The sequence below is a fragment of the Tympanuchus pallidicinctus genome, unplaced genomic scaffold (genome assembly GCF_026119805.1).
Source record: "Tympanuchus pallidicinctus isolate F22 unplaced genomic scaffold, pur_lepc_1.0 scaffold8, whole genome shotgun sequence".
Lineage (NCBI taxonomy): Eukaryota > Metazoa > Chordata > Aves > Galliformes > Phasianidae > Tympanuchus > Tympanuchus pallidicinctus.
In genome coordinates, this window is record NW_026294802.1 from 9,955,411 (window position 1) to 9,976,557 (window position 21,147).

Here is a 21,147-nt window from a genome sequence, read left to right on the forward strand (position 1 = left end):
ATGAGAACATAATTGCAAAACAATAAACACAGTGAAACACAGTGAATGATTTCAAGGACAGTAATAGCACACCAAGGTATTTTTTAAGCTTGTTTCGTTTTCTCCTGTTGACTGATTGTCAGTTGGTAGTCTCCATTTTATGAAAATATTGAGATGGTGTTTGACAGAACAGAGTTCCTTCCCTAAGCTTATTCATCAAATGATTTTAATAACTTTAATTCCAAAGCTATAATAATCCCTGAATGCATGTAACAATTATTATCCTCATTATTATCACAATTTTTTATGTTATACATATCTATATTGAAGATATCAATTTTAAAATTTCAGCGATCATTCTCACAGTGAATTCAGAGATTTTTTTCCACTTATAAGCTTAGTTGTAATTTTCTTTATTAGAAACTCCAGCTGACACAGGTGGTATCACTGTGGAGCGAATGAGTAATATAGCAGCACAAATGGGAGCTGCTGAATTCCTCTGTGAAAAGAAAAAAGCTGAGGACTGGGAGGCAGTGCCTCATAAGCCTTAAAATTCATAAGTTATTATCCTATTCTGTTTTCCCTTTCTATGAGTCCTTTGCTGTCACTACTGTGGTGGAGTAGAGAGCCTAAGTGTTTTATCATTCCCTAGGAGAAGCATTACTGAGGTCATCACATGTGATCTTAAAGAGACACAGTCTTTGCATGTTACACTGAAGGACTGTTGCATGTTACTTTGCATGTTACACTGAACATGAATGAAATCAGAGGACCACAAAGTAACTTCAAAGCTGTGTGAGGAACTGCCCAGAGGTGTGGTGGATGCCAGGCCCCTGAGACATTCAAGGTCAGGCTTCAGAGGCTCTGTGCAATCTGATCTAGCTGCACATTATTGAATTAAATAATTGTTAAGGTTGAAAAAGAGCTCTAAGATTGTCTACTCCAACCATCTAGTGCCACCAATACTGCTCGCTAACCATACCCCTAAGTGCTACATCTATATGTTTCTTGAACACCTTTAGGGATGGTGACTCCATGGCTATCCTGGGCAGCCTGTGCTAGCACCTGATCACTCTTTTGGAGTAGAAATTTTTCCAGCTATCCAATCTGAACCTCCCGCAATGCAGCTTGAGGCCATTCCTTCTCATCTTATCTCTGTTACCTGGGAGAAGAGGCCAACTCCCTTGTCACTACAACTTCCTTTCAGGTCACTGTAGAGAGTGATGAGTCTCCCCTGAGCCTCCTCTTCTCCAGACTGGTCAATGCCTGTTCCCTCAGCTGCCCCTCAAAAGTCTTGTGCTCTAGGTGTCCTTGCAGGGGAGTTGGACTACATGATCTTTAAAGGTGCCTTCCAACCCAAATTATTCTGTCATTCTACATACTGGGCTTGGAGTTCCTGAGTCTGTAGCATGCGTTTTGTCGCAGTGCTTTGGCATTCAGCATTTTTCCTTTCTGAGCACAGCAGCCTTCACACTCAGCATGCAGCCCAGCACGCGACCTGTGTCACCAGAGAGAAGCTTCATCTGCCAACAACACTGTTTTAGTGTGGCTTTTGTGGCAGTTTTTTTTTGTTTGTTTGTTTTGGTTTTTTTTTGGGGGGGGGGAGGGGAAGGGGACTGGAACCTTTCAAAAAATGTTGTTATTTTCTCTAAGAATACGAAGGAGGCAAATTGCTGTGTTTGTTGTAACAAGTCACACGCTTCCACATGAAACGTGAAGAAAGTTCCAGTTAAAGCTGACAGCAACAGCGGATATCTGCGTGCTGCTCTGTTGGTGGTCTGTGGGGCCACAGGTTTTTTCGTTCACTCGGTTTATGCCAGAAACCTAAGCAGGCACTTGGCACGGTTTTGTGTGAGAGCAGGTACAGCGGGGCCAGGACCCGCGCTCCCGGACCTGCGCGGCCCCGGGAGCCGCAAGGGGTCGCGCCAGGCGCGGGGCCGAGCCTGTGGCCGCTCGGTCGCCATGGCGACGGGCCCGGGCTGTGGGCGCGGAGGGCCGCGCCATGGGGAGCGCCCCGCGGAAGAGCCGGGCGGTGCGGCAGGCCCGGAGCGACGGCGCCCGGCAGGTAGGCGGCCGCCGGCTGAGGTAGAAGTTCGCAGCGGGGCGGCGGGCTGCGAGCGCCGAAGTACAGAGAACGGCCCCAAAAACCTCGGTTTTGGGGTAAAGCGGGTGAGGCTCGGCAGGGAGCAGCGCGTTTGTGTTTCGGCTTTCGGAGCTTCAGCCTCCGGTGCTCTTTGGATGTGGTTCGTGGTGCCCGCACCACGGGCTGTACAGCGGTCCCACCTACCTTAAAAGCGCTCAGGATGCAGTGTTTCAATGAGCATTTACTGCTGAGGGCGTGTTGAGAAAGGGGCCTGTTTGTAAGGGTGTTCTTATCAATGCAGTAATTGGCAGCTTTAAGATCTCACAGAGCATCTCAAGGCTTATGATACAGGATGGAAATTGTCAGTGATGCGGCAAACAGGAACAGAGGTGCCCGTGAGGTAAGGATCTGTGTAAGGCAGGAGCTGGATGAGGTTTCTAGCTGCTTTAGACACTTGAAATAGGCTTATTGTTATGGCTGCATGTTGCTTAGCGACTTTCAGTTGTATAAATACAAAGTTTTATAAGCTGATTTGAAGGCATGGCATTGGAAACACTGGGTATTCCTTTACTGTAACCAGAAAGACTAACAAAACAAAACAAAACAAAGCTTTCCAGCTGCTGCCAGGGAAATTACTGGCCTTACACTTGGGGGCAGTGCAGCTCCCTGGGAAGAGTTCAGGTACTGTTGATAAGCTCCCTCTCCTAATACTGCCACGTGCCTACTATGTGTAGAAATACCTAGTTTGGCTTTACATCAGCTGCTGAATGCTAGGCAGCTGTGGTAGCATGGAGTTTGGGGCAGAATGAACAGTCTGTAGCCAAGATACCCAAACTTAATTCCTCTTGACAGCAATGTTATCTTCTGACACAAACTCAGAAGTGAAGCCTGCGTCTTAATGAGCTTCTTCTACCTTGTGAATCTGACTCATTTAGGCAAACATGACTGAAAAGAACATATTCAGGCTTCAGATTATATGATCTGCTGAATCTTGTTGGTTTTTTTTCCGTGTAAGAAAGTGTAAGCCATTCAGAGAGACAGTTTGGAGCAGTGGGCCCAGGAGAATCTCATGAGGTTCAACAAAGCCATGTGCTAGGTCTTGCACCTGGGTCACAGCAACTCCCACTGTCAGTACAAGCAGAGGATCAAAAGGATAGAGCACAGCCCTGCTGAAAAGGACTTGAGGGTACTGGTGGATGGCGAGCTGGGCATGAGCCAGCAATGTGCCCTCACAGCCCACAAAGCCAATTGTATCCTGGGCTGCATCAAAAGAAGTGTGGACAGCAGGGTGTGGGAGGTGATCCTGCCCCTGTGCTCTGTGCTGGTGAGACCTCACCTGGAGTGCTGTGTCTAGGTGTGGAGTCTCAATTGAAATGCAAAAAATGTGAGTTAATTAACAATTGTTTAACTGACCCTGAGGCGTGGAGAATCTTAAATTAACCCTTTTCTGTAGTTAGTCATACCGGGGAGTAGACTGTTGGTTTTTTTTAATGTCTACATACATCTCCCCTACAAGATATATTTCAAATTCTATTTCAAATTCCTTTCAATAGTACGAGGGTGAAACTGGGTCATTCCTAGCAGTAAGAATTTCTTAATTACTTTCTGCATTTTTTCCCACCCTTCTATTATTTTGTCACTGATAACAATAAATTGAAAGTTAGTAATTTGCTGAAATATCTTAAGGATATTTAACAAAAACAAACAGTTTAATGCCAGGAATGAGCAAAATAAGCAAGGAAAATGTTGGCTAGCATTGGAAAATGTAAAAATTTTAAGATAAACAGCTTATATGTGTTTCACGTAACATAGCTATTAAAAAAATTCCCTTAGCCTTAGCTTGTGTTTTTGAAAAGGTTATCCTGCAATCCTCAAATAGTATTTGGTTTACTTTACTGGTTACAGTATTTATGACACATTTTGTGGATGTAAAAGTATGAAAATTGGAATTAACTCAGAAGATAATGCTCTTATGAGTTAATTTTGCTAATCTATCTTTGTGGTATTTTAGTATTTCTGTATTACTAAACTTGCATTTTATTGCAAAAAAAGGAATCATGAGAAAAATCAAAGCTAACTAAAGTTACATGACTGAAAATTAAAATAGCACAGCTTTCACCTTTTGCATTATAAAATACACTGTTTCTGTATGGCTCTCTCTTGTTATCACCTCATGTGGGATGAATTTTACAAGTGGCTGTGTTTTCTGTTCAGTTTGGCTTCCACGTAAGTTGAAGTTGCCCAGTTCCTTTCGGGTAGAGCTAGAAATTTCTTATAGACTTGGAATGAAATTTGGGTCAGACTCTAGGAAGCAAACTCAGATAATACTTTTCAGAGCATTACTGCTTGGTTTTGGTGCTAATATGAGAGATCCTAGCTTTGTGCTGGAGTACCAACATTGGGGGTGATTATGTTGTTCTGATATTTATGTGCGATGATCAAGTGAGTAATAAGACCTTAAAATTATGTATTTATTTATTTTTGTGGTATTTCCTGCAAAGTTTCAACCACATGATTTGCATGTGAACTGCACGGGTGTCACAATAATAGATGTCATTGCACTCTGTGGGGAAGACTTGCCTCCTGGAGGTGATGTCATGCCTGCTCGTTTGCTTCCTTCTGCCCTGGTTTACAGTTAGGCCACTCCTTTGACTTCTGCTGTGAATGGGAGCAGTACTTGTCCTTCACAATGTACTGGTTGTCTTTTTTCCAGTCCATTCTGGATTCTCTGTTTTCAGGACTTCTTCTTTCATGCAGCCCAAGATATGGTTGGCTTTCTGGGGTGTGAGGGCACATTGCTGGCTTATGTCCAGCTTGCCATCCACCAGTACCCCCAAGACTTTTTCAGCATGGCTGTGCTCAATCCTTTCATCCCCCAGTTTGTATTGGTAATGGGAGTTGCCTCAACCCAGGTGCAAGACCTAGCACTTGGTTTTGTTGAACCTCATGAGGTTCACGTGGGCTCACTGCTCAAGCCTGTCTAGGTCTCTCTGGATGGCATCCCATTCCTCTGGTGTGTCAAGTGCACCACAGCTTGGTATCATCAGCAAACTTGCTGAGGGTGCACTCAACTCCACTGTTGATGGAATTGATGAAGATACTAATATCAGCCCCAGCACCAACCCCTGGGAGTCACCACTCATTACTGATCTCCGTCCAGACATTGAGCCATTGACCACCACTCTCTGGACTCAATCCTGCAGCCAGTTCTTTATCCATTGAAAAGTCCACCCATCAAATCCATATCTTCCCAATTCAGAGAGAAGGATGTTGTGGAGTACTGTGTCAAACGCCTTACTGTGGTCCAGATAGGTGACATCAGTGGCTCTTCCCTTATCCACTGATGCAGTTACACCATCACAGAAGGCCACTAGGTTGGTCAAGCAGGATTTGCCCTTGATGAAGCCATGCTGGTTCTCCCCTTTCTCCTTCCCTTCCATGTGCCTTAGCATAGCTTCCAGGAGGATCTGCTCCATGATCTGTGGTGTGGACGGGTAACTGATAGGTTGGTTATTCCCAGGGTCATCCTTTTTACTGTTTGTAAAAATGGGTGCAATGTTGCCTCTATTCCAGTTATCAGGGGCTTCACCTGATTGCCACAACTTTTCAAATATCGTAGAGAGTGGTTTGGTGTAGGGGAACTGCTGAGTCACGGCCTGAACCTCTGATTGATCACCTGAGGCGAGCCATGAGTCAGCCAGAGGAGCACAGCTGAAGGCAATTCACCTGTGCTGCAGGAAGGAGTGGAGCCAGGCTGCACCCCTCCTAGATACACTTAAGAGCTGGCTACCAGTGGGGAAGGATCTCATCTGGAGATCCCTCCTTCTGGTGTTTTGTGGTGAGCCCAGCATAAGGGTAAGCCTTCCATTTATTCTCTCTTGTTATCACAGTCTACTTCACTTAACTCTCTTGTTTATTTTGTGATTGTAACATCTTGATATCCATGGATTATACACTTGACAACTACATCAGTCAACTCCTGGGGTGCATCTCATCAGGACCTGTAGGCTTGTGGATGTTCCTCAGGCGGTCATACACCTGATCTTTGCTTACAGTAGGAGAAGCATTGCTTCCCACCAAACCAGACATTTGAGGGCTGTGTGATGAGCAGTTATCAAGGAAGACTAAGGCCAAAAAAAGTTAAGTAACTCAGTCTTCTTCTTGTCTGTTGTTACCAGCCTGCCTACATCACTCAGTAGGGGGAGTGTGCCTTCCTGGAGTTTTCCTTTTGTGGTTGAAGGACCCATTGAAGCCTTTCTTGTTCTTTTTGGCATCCCCAGCCAAAGAGTGAAGCGAAGAGTGGAAAATTAGCTTGGCTTTCCTTAAGTTTAGCTCCCTAATCTTACTTTTCACCTGTCTCATGTCCCTCTGGAGTATGAACTCAATGATAGTATGATCACCATAGCTCAGGCTGGTTCCAATTCTGATGTCACCAATCAGTTCATTTACATTGGTGAGCCATAGGTCCAGTATTGTATCCCTCTGGTGAGGCCATCAATTACTTGACTCAGGAAGTTATCTTCAGTGCATTCCAGGAGCCTCCTGGATTGTCTACAGCTAGCTGTGCTACTTTTCCAGCAGATGTCTGTGTGGTTGAAGTTCCCCAGAAGGACAAGCGCTTGTGATCATGACTCTTCCTGTAGCTGGAGGTAGAAGGCCTCACTGATAGGCTCTGACTGATCTGGCAGCCTGTAGTAGTCACCAGTCACAAGGCTCCCTTTGCTTCCTCGGTCTCTGTCACCCGTAGGCTTTCAACTTGTTCTGTTCTTTAGGGACAGCTCTTCACATTCCATTCCTTTCCCAGTGTAGATAGCAACATTCCCACCGCTCCTTCCTCACTTGTCACTTCTGAACAGTTTGCAGCCATTGATAGCCACACTCCTGTCATGGGAATCATCCCATCAGGTTTTGATGGGGGCAACTATATTATGGTTTCCAAGCAGCACAGTAGCATCCAGCTCCTCCTGTTTGTTTCCCAGGCTGTGTTTATTGGTGTAGAGGCACTTCAGCTGGGCAGCTGGTCTTGTCACTTTCTTAAAGTTAAAGGAACTCCTTAGTTCCTTCTGGGTATTTCCCATTGCCTTCTCCTGTTGCTCCAGCAGTCGCTGCTTCATCATCATAGAGTTTTGTACATGCTGAAGTGTTGGAAGCACATCTCAAGGCAGCGGGTCCTTTGAGGCCTCTGCCAGCATCCTGTTCCTCTAATACAACTATGCCATCCCCACACCTTATCACAGGAAGGCTCACTATATCCCCTGTCCCCCTTCACACCTAGTTTAAAGCCCTTCCAATGAACCCCGCTAGCTTTTCCTCGAGGACCGTTCTCCTTTGAGAAAGGCTAACCTCATCTGGTGCCCACAAACTCGGTACCATGTAGGATAATTGTCAGAAAAAAACCCAACAAGTTCTGGTGACAGCATCAGCCACAAAGCCTAAGTGATAAGAAGAAGTGATCCTTTGTTGTTTGTCTGTGTCCTTACACAATACAGGAGGCAGAGGAAAAAAAGATGATCTGAACATTCAATTCCTTTAGCCATCATCCCAAGGCCCTGAAATCCGTTTTGATTGCCCTTGACTCATGTGTAGCTGCATCATCTCTACTTATATGGAAAAGCAGTAAGGGGTTGTGGTCTGTCAGCTGTACCCCAGGGTAGGTAGTTTCCTGGTGATGTTCTTCACCTTCATGCCAGGAAGACAGAAGACTTCTCTAAGAAGAGAATCTGCTCAGAATATTGGATGTTTCCTCACCTTCAGCTTGGTTTTCTTTCCTTTTTTTTTTTTCAGAAAGCTCACAGATGTTGCTTTCCTTACCATGTTGTCATTCCTGCATGTAGCCCCTACACCTTATATTGATACTGTAGTTGGGCTCATCTATGTTAAACCCCCTGTGATCCCTGCTATTGTTGGCTGTCCCAGTGCTATCTGACCAAGCACTTCTATTTGCATACTTCCTCCCTTTGCAGTTCTGTTTCCTGCTATTAGAATCTTAACCAGGTGTCTGAAGATTAGATTTTGTTTCCCTTTTAATGGCATGTGTCACTTTCACACATTGGTTTTACTACTTGGTGTGGGATAGAAAACAATAGGAGCCTGTTATAGTGTAGTCCTAAGAATCCTAAGAATTTAGAAATGGTTTTTAGTAGTAAACCGAGATGTCCTCCTATTTCATGTTCTGCAATAGCAAGCATGCCAGTTTGATGTGTAGAGGTAATTACTCAGAGAAGAAAGTATTATTTGGCACAGTGTCCCAGCTGTGGCAGTAAGGAAGTTCTCTACTTCCTCAACTCCACCACTGCATGCATAGCCTGACACAAAGCAAGCACATTTCTCTACACTGTGTCTCACTTCACAAAAGTGAACTGTTTGTTGTTTTCCACCCATCTTTCACAACCATTTCCAGTTAGACTTTTGTCTGAATCTGTATGCCTCAGATGTGTGGTATTAGTTCCATAGCAAGGAAGTTGGAGGGCAGTGATCTGCAGGGATAGGGTGTTTTGATTAGCTTGTACAACTGCTGAAACTTTGCTGAGCTGCTAGAAGCAGGAATCAGTGGTTACACCTAAATTCTTCTGTTTCTCAAGGCTGAAAAACTGATTTCTCAGGCCTAAAATAAACACGTTCTCCCCCTCTTAAAATAGTCCTGCTTGGATTAAAACCAAAAAAGTATCTCAAACATTCAAGCTTAACTACTTTTCACAATGTGGTACCAACATTAAACTTCTTTTACGTTCTGGGAAAAAGAAAACCTTGAAAACCTTGTTTTCTTTCAACCTTGTTCCCTTTTAACGTTGACTTGTTCAGCACAAAGAAAGAAATAAGATTCTGGGTGAGATGTTTTCCTTTTTTTTTTTTTTTTTTAAATGTTCTATGTGACTCAAATGTAAGCCTAGCTAGAAAGAGGAATGTGAGAATGAATAAATGACTTCATTGTGATAGAGACAATAAAGGCATGGCTGGCAGCAGTATGGCCTAATGGTGGTACAGTACCAGGAGACTCCATTTCAAATCCCACTGACACTGTTTCACCTCCCTGTGCCTCAGGTCTCACACTTGTTAAAGCATGGCTGGTGGTTCTTCCTCCTCTAGCACGAGAGCATTAATCACAGTTTGTAGTAGACGAAGGTTTGAGTTGACCACAGGAATGACAAGAAAAAAAAAAAGGAAGCTCAGTTATTTCAGGTTGTCTCAAAGGAAGGGTGAGCCGGTATGGCAGGGGGATGATGTGCCCACGGGTAGTCACACCAAAAATTAGCCTTCTTTCTTTTGATTTGGATTAGACGAAGTACTGTACTACCATGTGTAAATCCAACAGTGACTTTCAAATGGAATAGGTAAAACTGCATGGTAAAAATTGTTGTTGCTACAAGGTTATGTTTTCCATGAAGACTGTAAATAAATCTGTATATGAGATCTTACAGGTTTTACTACAGTTCCAAAGCCAGAGAAGCTTTGTTTTTCATGACATAATTAATTTTGCTCACAATTAAATAGAATGGAAGAGGCAAGTGCAAAGATAGGTAATTAACTGAGCATTACTTGCCTTTTTGCTGAGGAAGAGAGAGTCTGAAGTTTACTTCTGTTTAGTTTATTCAGCTTGCTCTGTTTCAGGCAATAGTTTGCATTGTAGGTGCTCCAGAAATATTTGAGGTTAACATGTGATGTTATACTCATGGAAAACATCCTTATTAATGCTAACTAGAGCAACCTCACTAAATCCTATATGGTTTGCTGTAAACAGTTACATAAGAAGGCTGAAGACTTTCTAGGACAAGTAGCAATTGCCTTATATTGCTACAGGCTTTGGTGGTGTGAGAACTGATGGGAAAGGCTGTGTGAAAGCCTGGATCGTGGTGGAGTGGGCTTTCAAGTTCCTTCATTTTTATAGCAAGTACATATCTCCTAAGACTTCTCAGACTGAAGGCTTTTGTTGAGTCAGTCTCCAGACTCTCATAAGAAAATGGAGCTGAAAGGGGAGAATTTTGTCACTTTGGGCACTCATTTGAGTGAGGGCTTTCCAGAGATGAATGGAGTGTTGAATTGGGCCCTGGGAGAGATGTCACTTGAAGATGATTTTGTTTGGTGTGGCATTCATCATCCCTCTGCCAGTGTATCTTCAGTGGCTTGTCTTGGGTTTGTAATTCCTACTCTGCTGTGGATGGGTTTGTTTACAATTTCTTAGTACACTTTTCTTGTCCTTTGAGAAAACAGAGCTGTGAAGCTGTTATTTTCTACCTTTTTCATATGTTAATTGCATTTGATTGCTGGGAAATGATGTTTTCTCCTTTGGCTTAGAGAACTTAACAAGCTGAAAAGCTCTCTGAAGAAAATTTATATTTACATGCTTTCCCACTTAGGAAAATGCTTTTAAATGTCCTTTTTTTTTTTTTTTTTTTTTCCCTGCTCAAATATTAATGAAAAAAAAAGAATTTATGCTTTCATAAAGATAAGTATTTTGCAGTAACACTAAGACTAGAGTATTAATTAACAGAAATCTGAGACAAAGAAAAGCCCCAGTTTCTGTTCATGTACCCCGCTTGTATTACATCAAAGTTGTGTTATTCCACATTGTTTGATGGTGATCACATTCAAGCTAGGCTTTATTTAAATAGAAGATGTCTTAGGCTTTTAGATATGAAAAGCAGGTTAAGAAGAATACCAGTGGAACAGAAGCACTTTAAAATAGCATATTGAGAGATACAAGTGATAACATAGCTAAGACTCAGATTCCTCAGGAAAATGAGCTTCATGTTTGTCAGTAATGAAGCTTGGTGGTTTGGGCTTTTAAGAGTGAGTCATAACACAGCTTTGTACAAAATGCCCTGTTCTTGTTTGTTCTTGACCTTAGGAAGATCAAGGAAATGAGCACACAGAAGAACATCATTGGGCCAGGTCACACAGCTCAGTCTTTTGATGATGTCGGAGCTGGGTTGGGTCTGATATCCAGATCAATCAATAGCCAGCGGTTGCAAAGCAAAAATACAGTTATGTAAGGAAGCGAATCTCTCTGAGGTTAAAGTTTTCTTGACATAAAGCCAAGAAATCAGAGTCATTGCATAGATATTTCAGCAATGTTTCAAGTAAGTCACAAGCAGGAGAGGAGCTGTTTTCTAGGCTTACATATATGTCGTTGCTTTGTGTTACATGAACAGTGCAGGCAGGGGAGGCCAGTAGGTAACAAAATAGACCCATGAACAAAGAAAAAGGCTGGAGGTGATGTCACTGTTCAGTCTGCTACTGCTTATGTACTCTGCAGGTGAGAGAGCTATTCAAATACCTGGAAGTTCTTTGGTTTTCACTTGAACTAGAGTGAACAGATAAGCAAGGCAGAGTGCACAGTTCAGTCTTTTCTCCCTTTTTCCTTCCTCAATGCTTACGTATGCAGGTAGTGGAATTCTTCTGAGGGGAAAAAAAAACCAAAACCTACACAAAAGACCTTCAGCCCAAGGGAAGGTCTATGTTGTCGTGATGTTGGTGAAACCTTTTTGTTTGCCACTTGCTGTGGAATATTTTCCTTGCAGGTTAAAATTAGAATCCATGGATATGCAGCTTTTGCAAGCTTCTGCTAATGCATGTAGGCGTGAAAGCTGCACTGATGTGGTTTGCTTATTTGTTAATATTTAACATTTAGGGTGGAAAGTAGAGGTCTTGAACTGTGTAATTTCTGTGGAGTGATCACTTGTGCTTTCCACATACTTAAAGGTAATTTCAGAGAAAAAGCTAGAGGCATTACATTTGGGTGTAACATAGATCTTGGTCTTATACACAGGCAGCAGGATTCTGAGGTTTGTATATGCTAGCCTTCAGTAGTAGCACTCATCAGATGTCAGTATCTCTGATGTGATTACACTGCTTGTCAGCGAGCACTGAATTCTGAGTATATAAATAATGTCAGGTGGGACTGTCTTAACATTCCTGGCTTATTGTGGGATCAGACTTTGGCAGTGCTCAGATGAGTTGAATGCACCTCTAAGCTATCTTTCAGCATCCTCTGGCAGGGCAGTCAGGTGCTGAGTCAGCCCTTGGAAGGAATGTGAATAGCCACAGGCTGCTAGTTTACCCTGTCAAAGGTAGCCCTGGTTGGAGCCAGAATCACCAGAGCAAAGCGTATGCAGCCTTGTATGCGGGCCCTGACACATCTGCTCAATTAGCTGTAAGGCTGCTGTCTGTCACAGTAAAAAATCAAAGCGTGAGGTAAGCTGAGGATTTCACTTACGTGATTGACTCAACAAGAAAAAGCTTCTATGTATCATTTTTTAATTTCTCACCCACTGATCCTGAATGTCTCGAAAGCATGGGTGCATTGTGATTCCTCTGGGGTAAGGCAAGCTTTATAGGTTTTCATCCTTTCGTACCTTCTGTCCCGCGTTTCCATTCCTTCCCAGTGCTGTTAGTTCAGCTGATAGCAGGACAGCCTCTCAGCACTCGTTTATGGTTGTAACCTGGATAATGTAATGGTTGCCCATTGCTTCCAAGTATCTGAGCTTATGCAAGTGGGGAGGTGGTGACCAGTGTTCGAAGGGCAGCAACAATCTGGTTAGTGGGCATGGTGGAGAAGGGTTGATGGTTGGACTAGATGATCTTAGTGGTTTTTTCCAACCTTAATGGCTCTATGATTCTATGATTTAAGCATAAACAGGAGAAGGAAAACCTGAAACTTTCTCCACCAAAAAGCAGACGCATAAGATAAACCTTCATCATCACATGAAATACTTAGCATTCCTCAGATGCCTGAGGACAAACTGTAAGGCAAGTCACAAGCCTGTTTATAAGCACTACGTAATTAGAGGCATCTTCCAAACTACTGAAGACAGCTATTTTTTAATTATATTATTTTGTCACAAAAACATTGCGGAGTTCTTTCCTTTTAATAATGTCTTGCTGTGTGGCATATGGAACCAAACTAAATCAGAACACACCTTTGCCTTGCAGAGCCTTCAGCCCCTTCCTGGTGAGCAGCTAAGGGCTGGAGCTTGCATATCCCACGCTGTATGATTCGATCCCTTGGTGTGTTCTTCTGCAGAACAAGGCAGTTCTTATCCTGGAGCATTTCTGCTCATAAACAGGTTGTTCTGCAGGGCTTGCCAGCTGCCCCCGTGGTCAAGGCCTCTGAAAGCAGCCATGCCTTTTTTCACACACCCCTGCCAGGAGTTACCTGGGTCTAAAGTTCAGAGGCCAGGCCTCAGGACCAGCGTGGACTTTGGTGCATGAGGAAGCTCTGTCCTGATAAGGAAGGATATGAATTTAAAACACCACAGTTATTCCTTTTTTTTTTTTTTTCTCTGCACAAGTGGCAGCGAGGCCTGATAATGTAGTCTGCTTCAGAAATGGATTCAAGTAAATGCTAAAAAGTTGTTTTCTCTGCTGATTTAACAGTCTCCTGAGCAAATCTGGCAGCTCGACACTGGTGAGAGAGATCTTACTGCCTGCTCTTCCTCTGCACTAGTTAGTGTGGATACACCATCTCCTCTGTACCAGCTGTGCTACTGGTGGTATACCTCCTGTGAGTCAAAAACCATCCATGTGTTCTTTTCTCCTGGTTCAGGGCACTGGTGCTAAGTACGCACACAGGGTATTTCATCAAGAGGAACTAAAATCAGCCTGGTGGAAGAGCCTTATCCTCTTGTGACAGTTTGTTGGCTCTGTTCACCCCACGTGAAGGAGTGCTTGGCAGTAGCAGGGAGGTGGCGTGTGATAGTCGCCGCCTAGACTGGGGCTATCGAAAGTTGCTGAGAAGGAAGTGCAGGTTTGGAGCCTGGCTGGATCTTCCTGTAGCAGCTAAAGTGAATATTGATGCTTACCAGCAAAGAGAGCTGTCCTGAGTGTTGCATCTCTGAGGACTGCTTGGAGCAGCTCACTGATCCAGGTGAGCAGCCTTAGTCTGAGAGACGGTACATGCAAACTGATTCCAGGAAAGTATCGATTTGCCAGCAGGGGGTTATGGTAATTGCCATTAATGGATGCCATTAATGGATGGAATCTTATGGAGTGCGAGCACATGATACAAAGCATTTTTTGCTTTGTCATTCTGTCTGTGGCAGATTGCCCAGACTAGACAGGGAGAGGCCCCTGGCCTAACAACCTGCAGCCAGAAGGCTTTCAAGATCCTGCCAGAGGTTATGGGTTTGGGTATTGCTAAAGCTGTGAACCTTTAGCAGAGATCTACCTGAAGATAGTGTTGCTTATATAAATGCCTTTGTTGTCTAACTACTTGATTTTTATCTGATTTAAGATGTAGTTTTACATGAACATTCCTGAGACTGTTTAAACTTGTTGTAAGAATAAAATGTAAGACTTCAGTTGCTTTAGGAAGCCACAGGACTGCAGCTTTGATAATGTATTGGGCAAAAAAAGCCCTCCTTTGTGCAGGCTGTGACCGCTGTTCAAACCCATGCTCTTGTTTTTCTCAAGTATGTGTGTATACACACGTGAACTCCCAGATTCTTTCTTCAGGCTAAAATAAGCCAAGAGTTATCCATCACTAATATTACTATTAACTATTGCATAACAACTGCTCTTTGTGGATCTCTGACTCCTTTGCCAACATCAGCTGGAGGACTTTTATCTCCAAGTTGCAGAGGACAACTGAGACAACAGTACTGTTCGGTTTTCAGGGACAGCGTTTGTGTGTATGTGTGTTTGGATGAATGCTTTGCAGATCTGTGGTCTCCCTGCCCAAAGGATGCATGCACGCTCAGGATGGCTGTCTGTCCAGGTATGCACACGTGTCAGTTTGCTAATTAATGATGACTGCGCCGTACAAAGCATGTGTGTGGTCAAGCACAAACAAGCGTGTTCTGACCCATTTCTTGGAACTTAGGCTTAGCGTAACCCAGAGGCATGTGGAGAAAAGCAGAGCTGATAGTGGCTTCCAGTCATCCATCAGATTTCTTTTTTTGTGTCAAATCAAATGTTTTTTTTTTTTTTTCTTGCTTCTAACACATTTTACCCTTACCTGGTCGTAAATCAGATGTGACCAGTGAGCAGGCACAGGTCTGTTCCAGACTCTTGAAAACACTTATTTAGAAGATTTCAAGGTAGAAATAATCTGGAGGAAGGAGCAGGGGGCTGCCTGAAAAAAAAAAAACCAATGATATATTAAATTGAAGTTCCCAGAGGAACTAATTGAAAAAGCAGAATCAAAACATTCAATTCCTTTGTAAAGTGTATTAGATTGGGCAAAATAAACAAAATAAAAGGAAAAAAAAAAAAAGGGGAGAGGTGGGGAAACAGTGGCACAGCAGCATTAAAAAGTCACTTTCTGTGTGACAAAAGTAAAATCACCACTTTCCTTTTAGGCTGAAGTTTCAAGCTTAACCAGCACAGGTCATATTTCCTTGCTTTGTTTCAAGTGTATTCCTGGATTGGCAGAATATCCTGGAATCCCAGCCAGCTCTCGTATGGGATTTTTGTTAAAGACAAAAATATAGCAAGTCATCCTAACGTTGCAAATGACTCATCGGTTGCCTTAGGGAACACTCCCCTGAGACGGCGGCTGCTGCTGAGGAAGTGATGAAGCCGCAAAGGCCACTCCCCCGGCCAATTTCACTGCTCAGCCTACATAAGGGACGTCCCTCCAGAAGCGACTTTGTTTTATCCTTTATTTCACGGGAAGCGCGCAGAAACGGCAAGGAGTGCAGTGTGAATTAACCACAACCAGTTTTCTTTGTGGAAGAGAAGCAAATAGAAGGTCATGAGACAATTTTAAAGGTAGGGGGATTTGCACTTTAAACTCTATCATTTAGTTTTGAGATTAATACAAAAAGTCTACAATGATTTTTTTATTATTATTTTATTTTTATTTTTTAATAGTTCTTGGGAGATGAAAGCAGGAGATCTGTTCTCAGCATGAGATCCCATTTCTGATTCCAGTAAGTTCCCTCTTTAAATGAGAGCTTGTCAGTCTAGTTTTTTTGGAGCCGGCTTCTGGGAGATGGTGTCAGAGGGGAGCATGTAATCTATGAAGTGTGAGCTAAACTTCTAGCATGTTTTCATGAAGAATGAGTATGAAGAACTGGTGAAAAACTAACCAAACGATAAGGAACCACTGATGGAATAAAGTCTGAAGCTTCTTAATGCACATGTGAAAATACAAAGCGTTTGTCTTTAAAGGAAGAAAAATAATATAGTTAATGATCTAAGCAAACTCCATGAGTAGGTATTGTGGTTTCATTATGCTCTGTGTTTGTACGCATCATAAAGATGCAGTTCTTGATACTTGAGTCTTCTGACTGTGTGGGAGTTGAGACTGTCCTTAAGTGTCACTGAGCAGGCAAGGTGTACTTTTGGAAAAGTACACTGTGTTTTATTACTTTCATGGCCCTAAATATTAATAAAATGAAACTGCGTGTTGTTATACAGTCTATGCACTTTTTTCAGTCTTTTTCTGATTGCAGTAGGAAAAACAGCTGATAGCTGTGTGAGAATAAAAGAACTGATTGCAGACTAGATTCAGTGGTGGGGTTATATTGGGGTGGCGGAGTGGGAAGAGAAGAGGAAGGAAGCCAAGGTATTTTTGGATGTCTTCACCACAGCAGATGTTTTCTAGGTTTTGTTTCTACTGTTAACATGCTACCTAGGGTTATGAAAGACAAATATAAATGTAACTTTCTACAGGCGGAAGTACAGTCTGAACTTCTGCTGGCATTTCACTTCTAGCTGGGGGAAGTGATAGGGTTGGTTTTGTTTTTGTTTTTTGTTTTTCTTACTGATACGGATACACTGGCACTTATACTGAAAGGGGCTAATTTTACCCCAGAGGAAGGCAACTGTAGAATAAATTGAGCACAAAGAGCTGAAGTTAAGATGAAAAGAGAGGGAAAACTTTTATGTTCGCTTGTATTGTGTTAACCATGACTATTCTGGCAGTATTGACCGAGTAGGCAGATAGAAACACTTTACTAATAGCAAACAGAAATATTAAGTGCCCAAGTGTGGGCTTGTTCATTCACTTTTTTAGACTTAAAATGTGATGTTAATTGAAATTCACTGATTTACATCAGTTGAGGAATGTGGTGTTTGCTCACTCCAAATCTTGTCTGCAGTTCGAGAAGCACTGAGAAACAGCCAGCAACTTCAAAGACCTGAAGGTTTGAAGTTGTGATTGAGAAGAGCTCACAAATTGAGTTCAAAGAATTGTTTTACATAGAGTGTATGAAGATTAATGTGATATTCTTTGTGGCATACAGCTCTCAAAATTCTTTTTAGGACTTGGGTGGTTGCTTTTCTCTGGTATTAGTGTGTATCTGTTCCAAAAAAAAATGAACCTCTTCAGTGATCACACGTGGTCTGTTTAGCTTCAAAGTTAGCTATAAAGTTAAGCCAAAGAGCCATGTTACCAAAATGTAGTTTTCAGAAGTTTTCTTCATTCAATTTTTTCTGTTCATTGGATTGGTAAGGATGATAACTGCAGTTTGTTACTGTGTTGCATATGGTTGTTCTATTTTCCTACTCATATATGTAGCAGAAGGGGGAAAACCCACTAATTAGAAAAGTCCAGGGCAGATGAAAAGAATGAAGTAAGTTAATGAGATGCCTGTGTCAGCAGGTATGTACCTCATCCTGGAGTCTGCAGTTTGAGGAGGCACTGTAGTTGTGGTGATGTGGAAAAGTAAGCTCTGTAAAGAAACTTGGGTCGCCAAAGAACAAAGAAGTTCATAGCTCAGCTGTACTGAGATATCCAAGGATGGGTTAAGATGACAAGATTTTAAAAAGCTAATTAAAAGCAGAACTGAGAAAATCCAAGCGCACTTACATTTCCTTATCACAATAAGGAAAATACTTGTTTTTGAACACCATAAGTAATTTTTTGGTGTTCCCTAATCCTTTTTATTTTCACTGTTCAGACCCATAAAGAAGACAAGCCTCAGGAACTGCTGGAAATGAATGGGAATACAGCAGAGTCCCATTCCTACGACTATGACCTCATTGTCATCGGTGGAGGCTCAGGCGGTCTGGCTGCTGCCAAGGTATGAGAGAGAAAATGTAGATTTGTGCTTTCCTTGTGAGTGGGTGACATCTTCAGTAACTCGGTTCTGGATATGTCTTAACACTGTAAGGCCGTAACATTTCTGTCTGTTCAGCTGGACTTCTGTTGAATTTAGTTCTAGGTTAAAGGTGCTCTTATCTTACCCATATTTGTATGTATTATGCATGCCATACACTGAACTACTGTGGTCAAGAAAGCTAATGGCATATTAGGGTGCATCAAGAAGAAGCATTACCAGCATATTGAGGGAGGTGGTCCTCTTCCTCTATTCTGCCCTGCTGAGGCCAGAATATTGAGAATTGTGTGTCCAGTTCTGGGCTCTTCAACTCAAAAATGACAGGGATCTTCTAGAAAGGGTCAAGTAGATGGCTATAAAGGTGAGCAGGGGTTTGGAGCATCTTCCATGGAAGGAAACTGCAACTCTTCAGTCTTGAGAAGACTGAGAGGGGATCTTATTGCTGTTTATCTAAAGCATGGGAGTCAAGTCAAGGGATGGGCTCTTCTTGGTGGCATGCAGCAATAGAACAAGGACAAAAACTGGAAGATAGGAATCCCATACAAATAAAAGGATGAACTGTACTGTGAGAGTGATGAAACACTGGAACAGGCTGCCCAGAAAGGTTGTAGTGTCTCCCCTGCAGACACCTTTCTGGGCACTTTCCTGTGTGACCTACTTTAAGGAACCTGCTTTAGCAGGGCCTTGGGTTCAACAATTTCAAGAGTTTCCTTCCAATCCATACAGTTCTGTAATTTTTGTAATATAGTCTGCTTTTCCATATATTTGAAGCAGAAAAATACGAAAACATCATGGTATAGCTTTCAATACAGTGCAGCTTGTTCCTTGCATCCCCATTAATGAAAGGGAATGATTTTAGAAAATAGGAGGTGGATAACTTTACAATGAGAAAGCACACAGCTGAGTGGTGGGTTGTAACGTGCAGCGCCTGTCCATAATTTATTTTGGTAGTTTGCTACTCCCTCATCAATAGGATCGCTGTTGTCATGGCTGAGGATGAAAGATAAGTTCTGTGAAAATTCTGAGAACCTGGAAAGAAAAGTAGAAAGTAGTTTTTAGGGGACAGGAATGTTCAAGACAAAATAGTAAGAAGAGTAAAGGAGAACTTGGAGTAGTACAGAACAGACTTGGAGTAATGAAATGCCATCTGTTGAAATTTCCATAAGGAAGCTGCTTTGTTTTGCTGTATGCATATTCTAGCTTGCGAAGCTGTATGATGTTTATTGCATCATTTCTCAGCTCTGGGGCTGAAAATGTGTGTCTAGAAAAATGAATGGCCTTGTTCCTTCAACTCAAGGGAGTAGGGAAAAGGTAGGAAGATGGGCTTAGATGAGGGAGAAAACAACAGGCCATAAGCTAAGAAAAAACTAATTTACTAAAAATGATAGTGGAATGTGAGATAATATAATGTAATACAATATAATTGGAATTGAAGCTAATAAATAAATGAGAGAGTGAATGTCTGAAAACGAAAGGTCTTACTCTAGTGCTGCAGGCGAGATGGCCAGGGAGCACACAGAGCCAAAGCGGGCAAAAAAGGAACAATCTTGTGACTCCCAGTCAATTTCTTCTTTTCCTCTGAATGGGAAACTGAGTAATGTGGTCTTCTGGAAGCTGTAGTTTACTCTTCTCTTCTGAGAACCACGTACCCGGAACTATCAACAATCCACAGAACCACAGCATTAACTCTTCAACTCCCAGTTTGCTACATGATGTTATGATGTAGAACATGGCTAACAGACCACAAACTATGACAGAATGTCTTCCTTTTTTTGTCCAAATGGTGCTCAATATTTGGTATTTTGGAGGCTTGTCTCCACGGTGAGTGTAAATGCTGCCAGTCTGAGCGAGCAGACCCAGACCAAAACTGCCACCATTGGTAGTGAACTGTTGTTGTGTCATAGAATCACAGAATGGCCCAGGTTGGAAGGGACCTAAAGGATAATGAATCTCCAACCCCCCTGCCACAGGCAGGTCCACCAACCTCCACATTTAATACTGGACCAGGTTGCCCAGGGCCCCATCTAATCTGGCCATGAAGGTCATGCAGCACTAAATCTACTAAGGCCAGAAAACCTACAGGGCAGGTTTTATTACTGTGGGCATATCACTGTGCAGAATTAGTTATATCTGCTTGTGACCTCTGCTCAGGTGGCAATACGGACCTGTTAGCACACAGCTGAGCTTGGGAATCTGTGCATTCTGGTTAATCAGCTGACACTAGTAATGTTCTTTCAAATTGTGTATAAGAGCTGTCATTAGAAGGAAGCAGTAATAATACATCTCAGTTCTTAAGTGCTTTTCAGAGGAACTTTCTCAAAGTGTTGCTAGTGTGTAGAAACTAGCCTCTTGGCCAGCCTTGATCTTTAATAGGAAGCAAAAATCCAGTACATTAATATTTTCCTAAGTCATCTAAACCTATGTTATTTGAAATATGTTTTGTATTTTGCATGGAATAAGATGCATTTAAAATTTTAATTTTGATTGTCAACTGTTTGGATTAACAAGTATTACCAGTAGCATAATGCTGAAGGCTGTCCAGACTCCTCCTAAACCAAACCCAAAGCCCTAGAGTAATACTCTGTGCCTACAGCTGCTGTTATGAGTCTGAGAGTTCATCATGTGATGCAGCGCTGTTGTGGTTACTCAACATATCAAAGCTGTTTTGCTGCATCTGGTGGGGGAATCTGTTGTGTCTCAGCTCCGTAGCATTTAGTTAAGTGTTCTTCTCTGCCTCCAGTCATTTCCAGTGATTTTTGCCTTCCCCTTAGAAAACACAGAGGGAATAACGTAGTCAGTACGGAAATTCCAGTTCTCAGTATCGTGTACACACGTTGCCTGTTGACTTGCTAATTAAATTTCTCAGGGGAATTATCATAAATCAAATCATTGCTTTTCTAGAATGGATGACACTTGCACATCCTGACAGTCAAGTCAATTTACCACGTGTTGTCTAGTCTGAAGATTGTACTCAAAATTGAGTCCTCCTTTCTACCACAAAGAAAAAGACTGGACAAGCGGTAATGCTTGGCCACATGACTGCTTGTGTCATTGTGTGATGTGGTTTCAAATAAATATTTGAGG

At 42.5% G+C, this 21,147-nt stretch overlaps 1 protein-coding gene and 1 long non-coding RNA gene across 5 annotated transcripts in view; one reads left to right on the forward strand and one right to left on the reverse strand.

Moving 5' to 3' along the window:
- Window positions 1-12,861: 12,861 nt before the first annotated feature.
- LOC128073674 (uncharacterized) lies at window positions 12,862-15,358 on the reverse strand. Of its 2 annotated transcripts, none has more exons than XR_008202800.1 (2): window positions 15,015-15,358; window positions 12,862-13,282 (listed from the first exon to the last, which is right to left on the reverse strand). It is a non-coding gene; the product is annotated as an uncharacterized LOC128073674 (long non-coding RNA). The 2 variants fall into 2 exon arrangements; XR_008202801.1 differs by lacking the exon at window positions 15,015-15,358 and adding an exon at window positions 13,861-14,592.
- TXNRD1 (thioredoxin reductase 1) overlaps window positions 13,812-21,147 on the forward strand; it is a 28,101-nt gene continuing 20,765 nt past the window's right edge. The window contains exons 1-4 of one of the 3 annotated variants that reach the window (XM_052668780.1): window positions 13,812-13,925; window positions 15,532-15,769; window positions 15,872-15,930; window positions 17,905-18,027. In XM_052668780.1, the coding sequence (XP_052524740.1) occupies window positions 17,941-18,027 (87 nt within the window). In that variant the 5' untranslated portion in view covers window positions 13,812-13,925; window positions 15,532-15,769; window positions 15,872-15,930; window positions 17,905-17,940. Of the gene's footprint in view, window positions 13,926-14,704; window positions 14,775-15,531; window positions 15,770-15,871; window positions 15,931-17,904; window positions 18,028-21,147 lie in introns of those variants that run through there. The other 2 variants (XM_052668781.1, XM_052668782.1) reach the window with 2 other exon arrangements.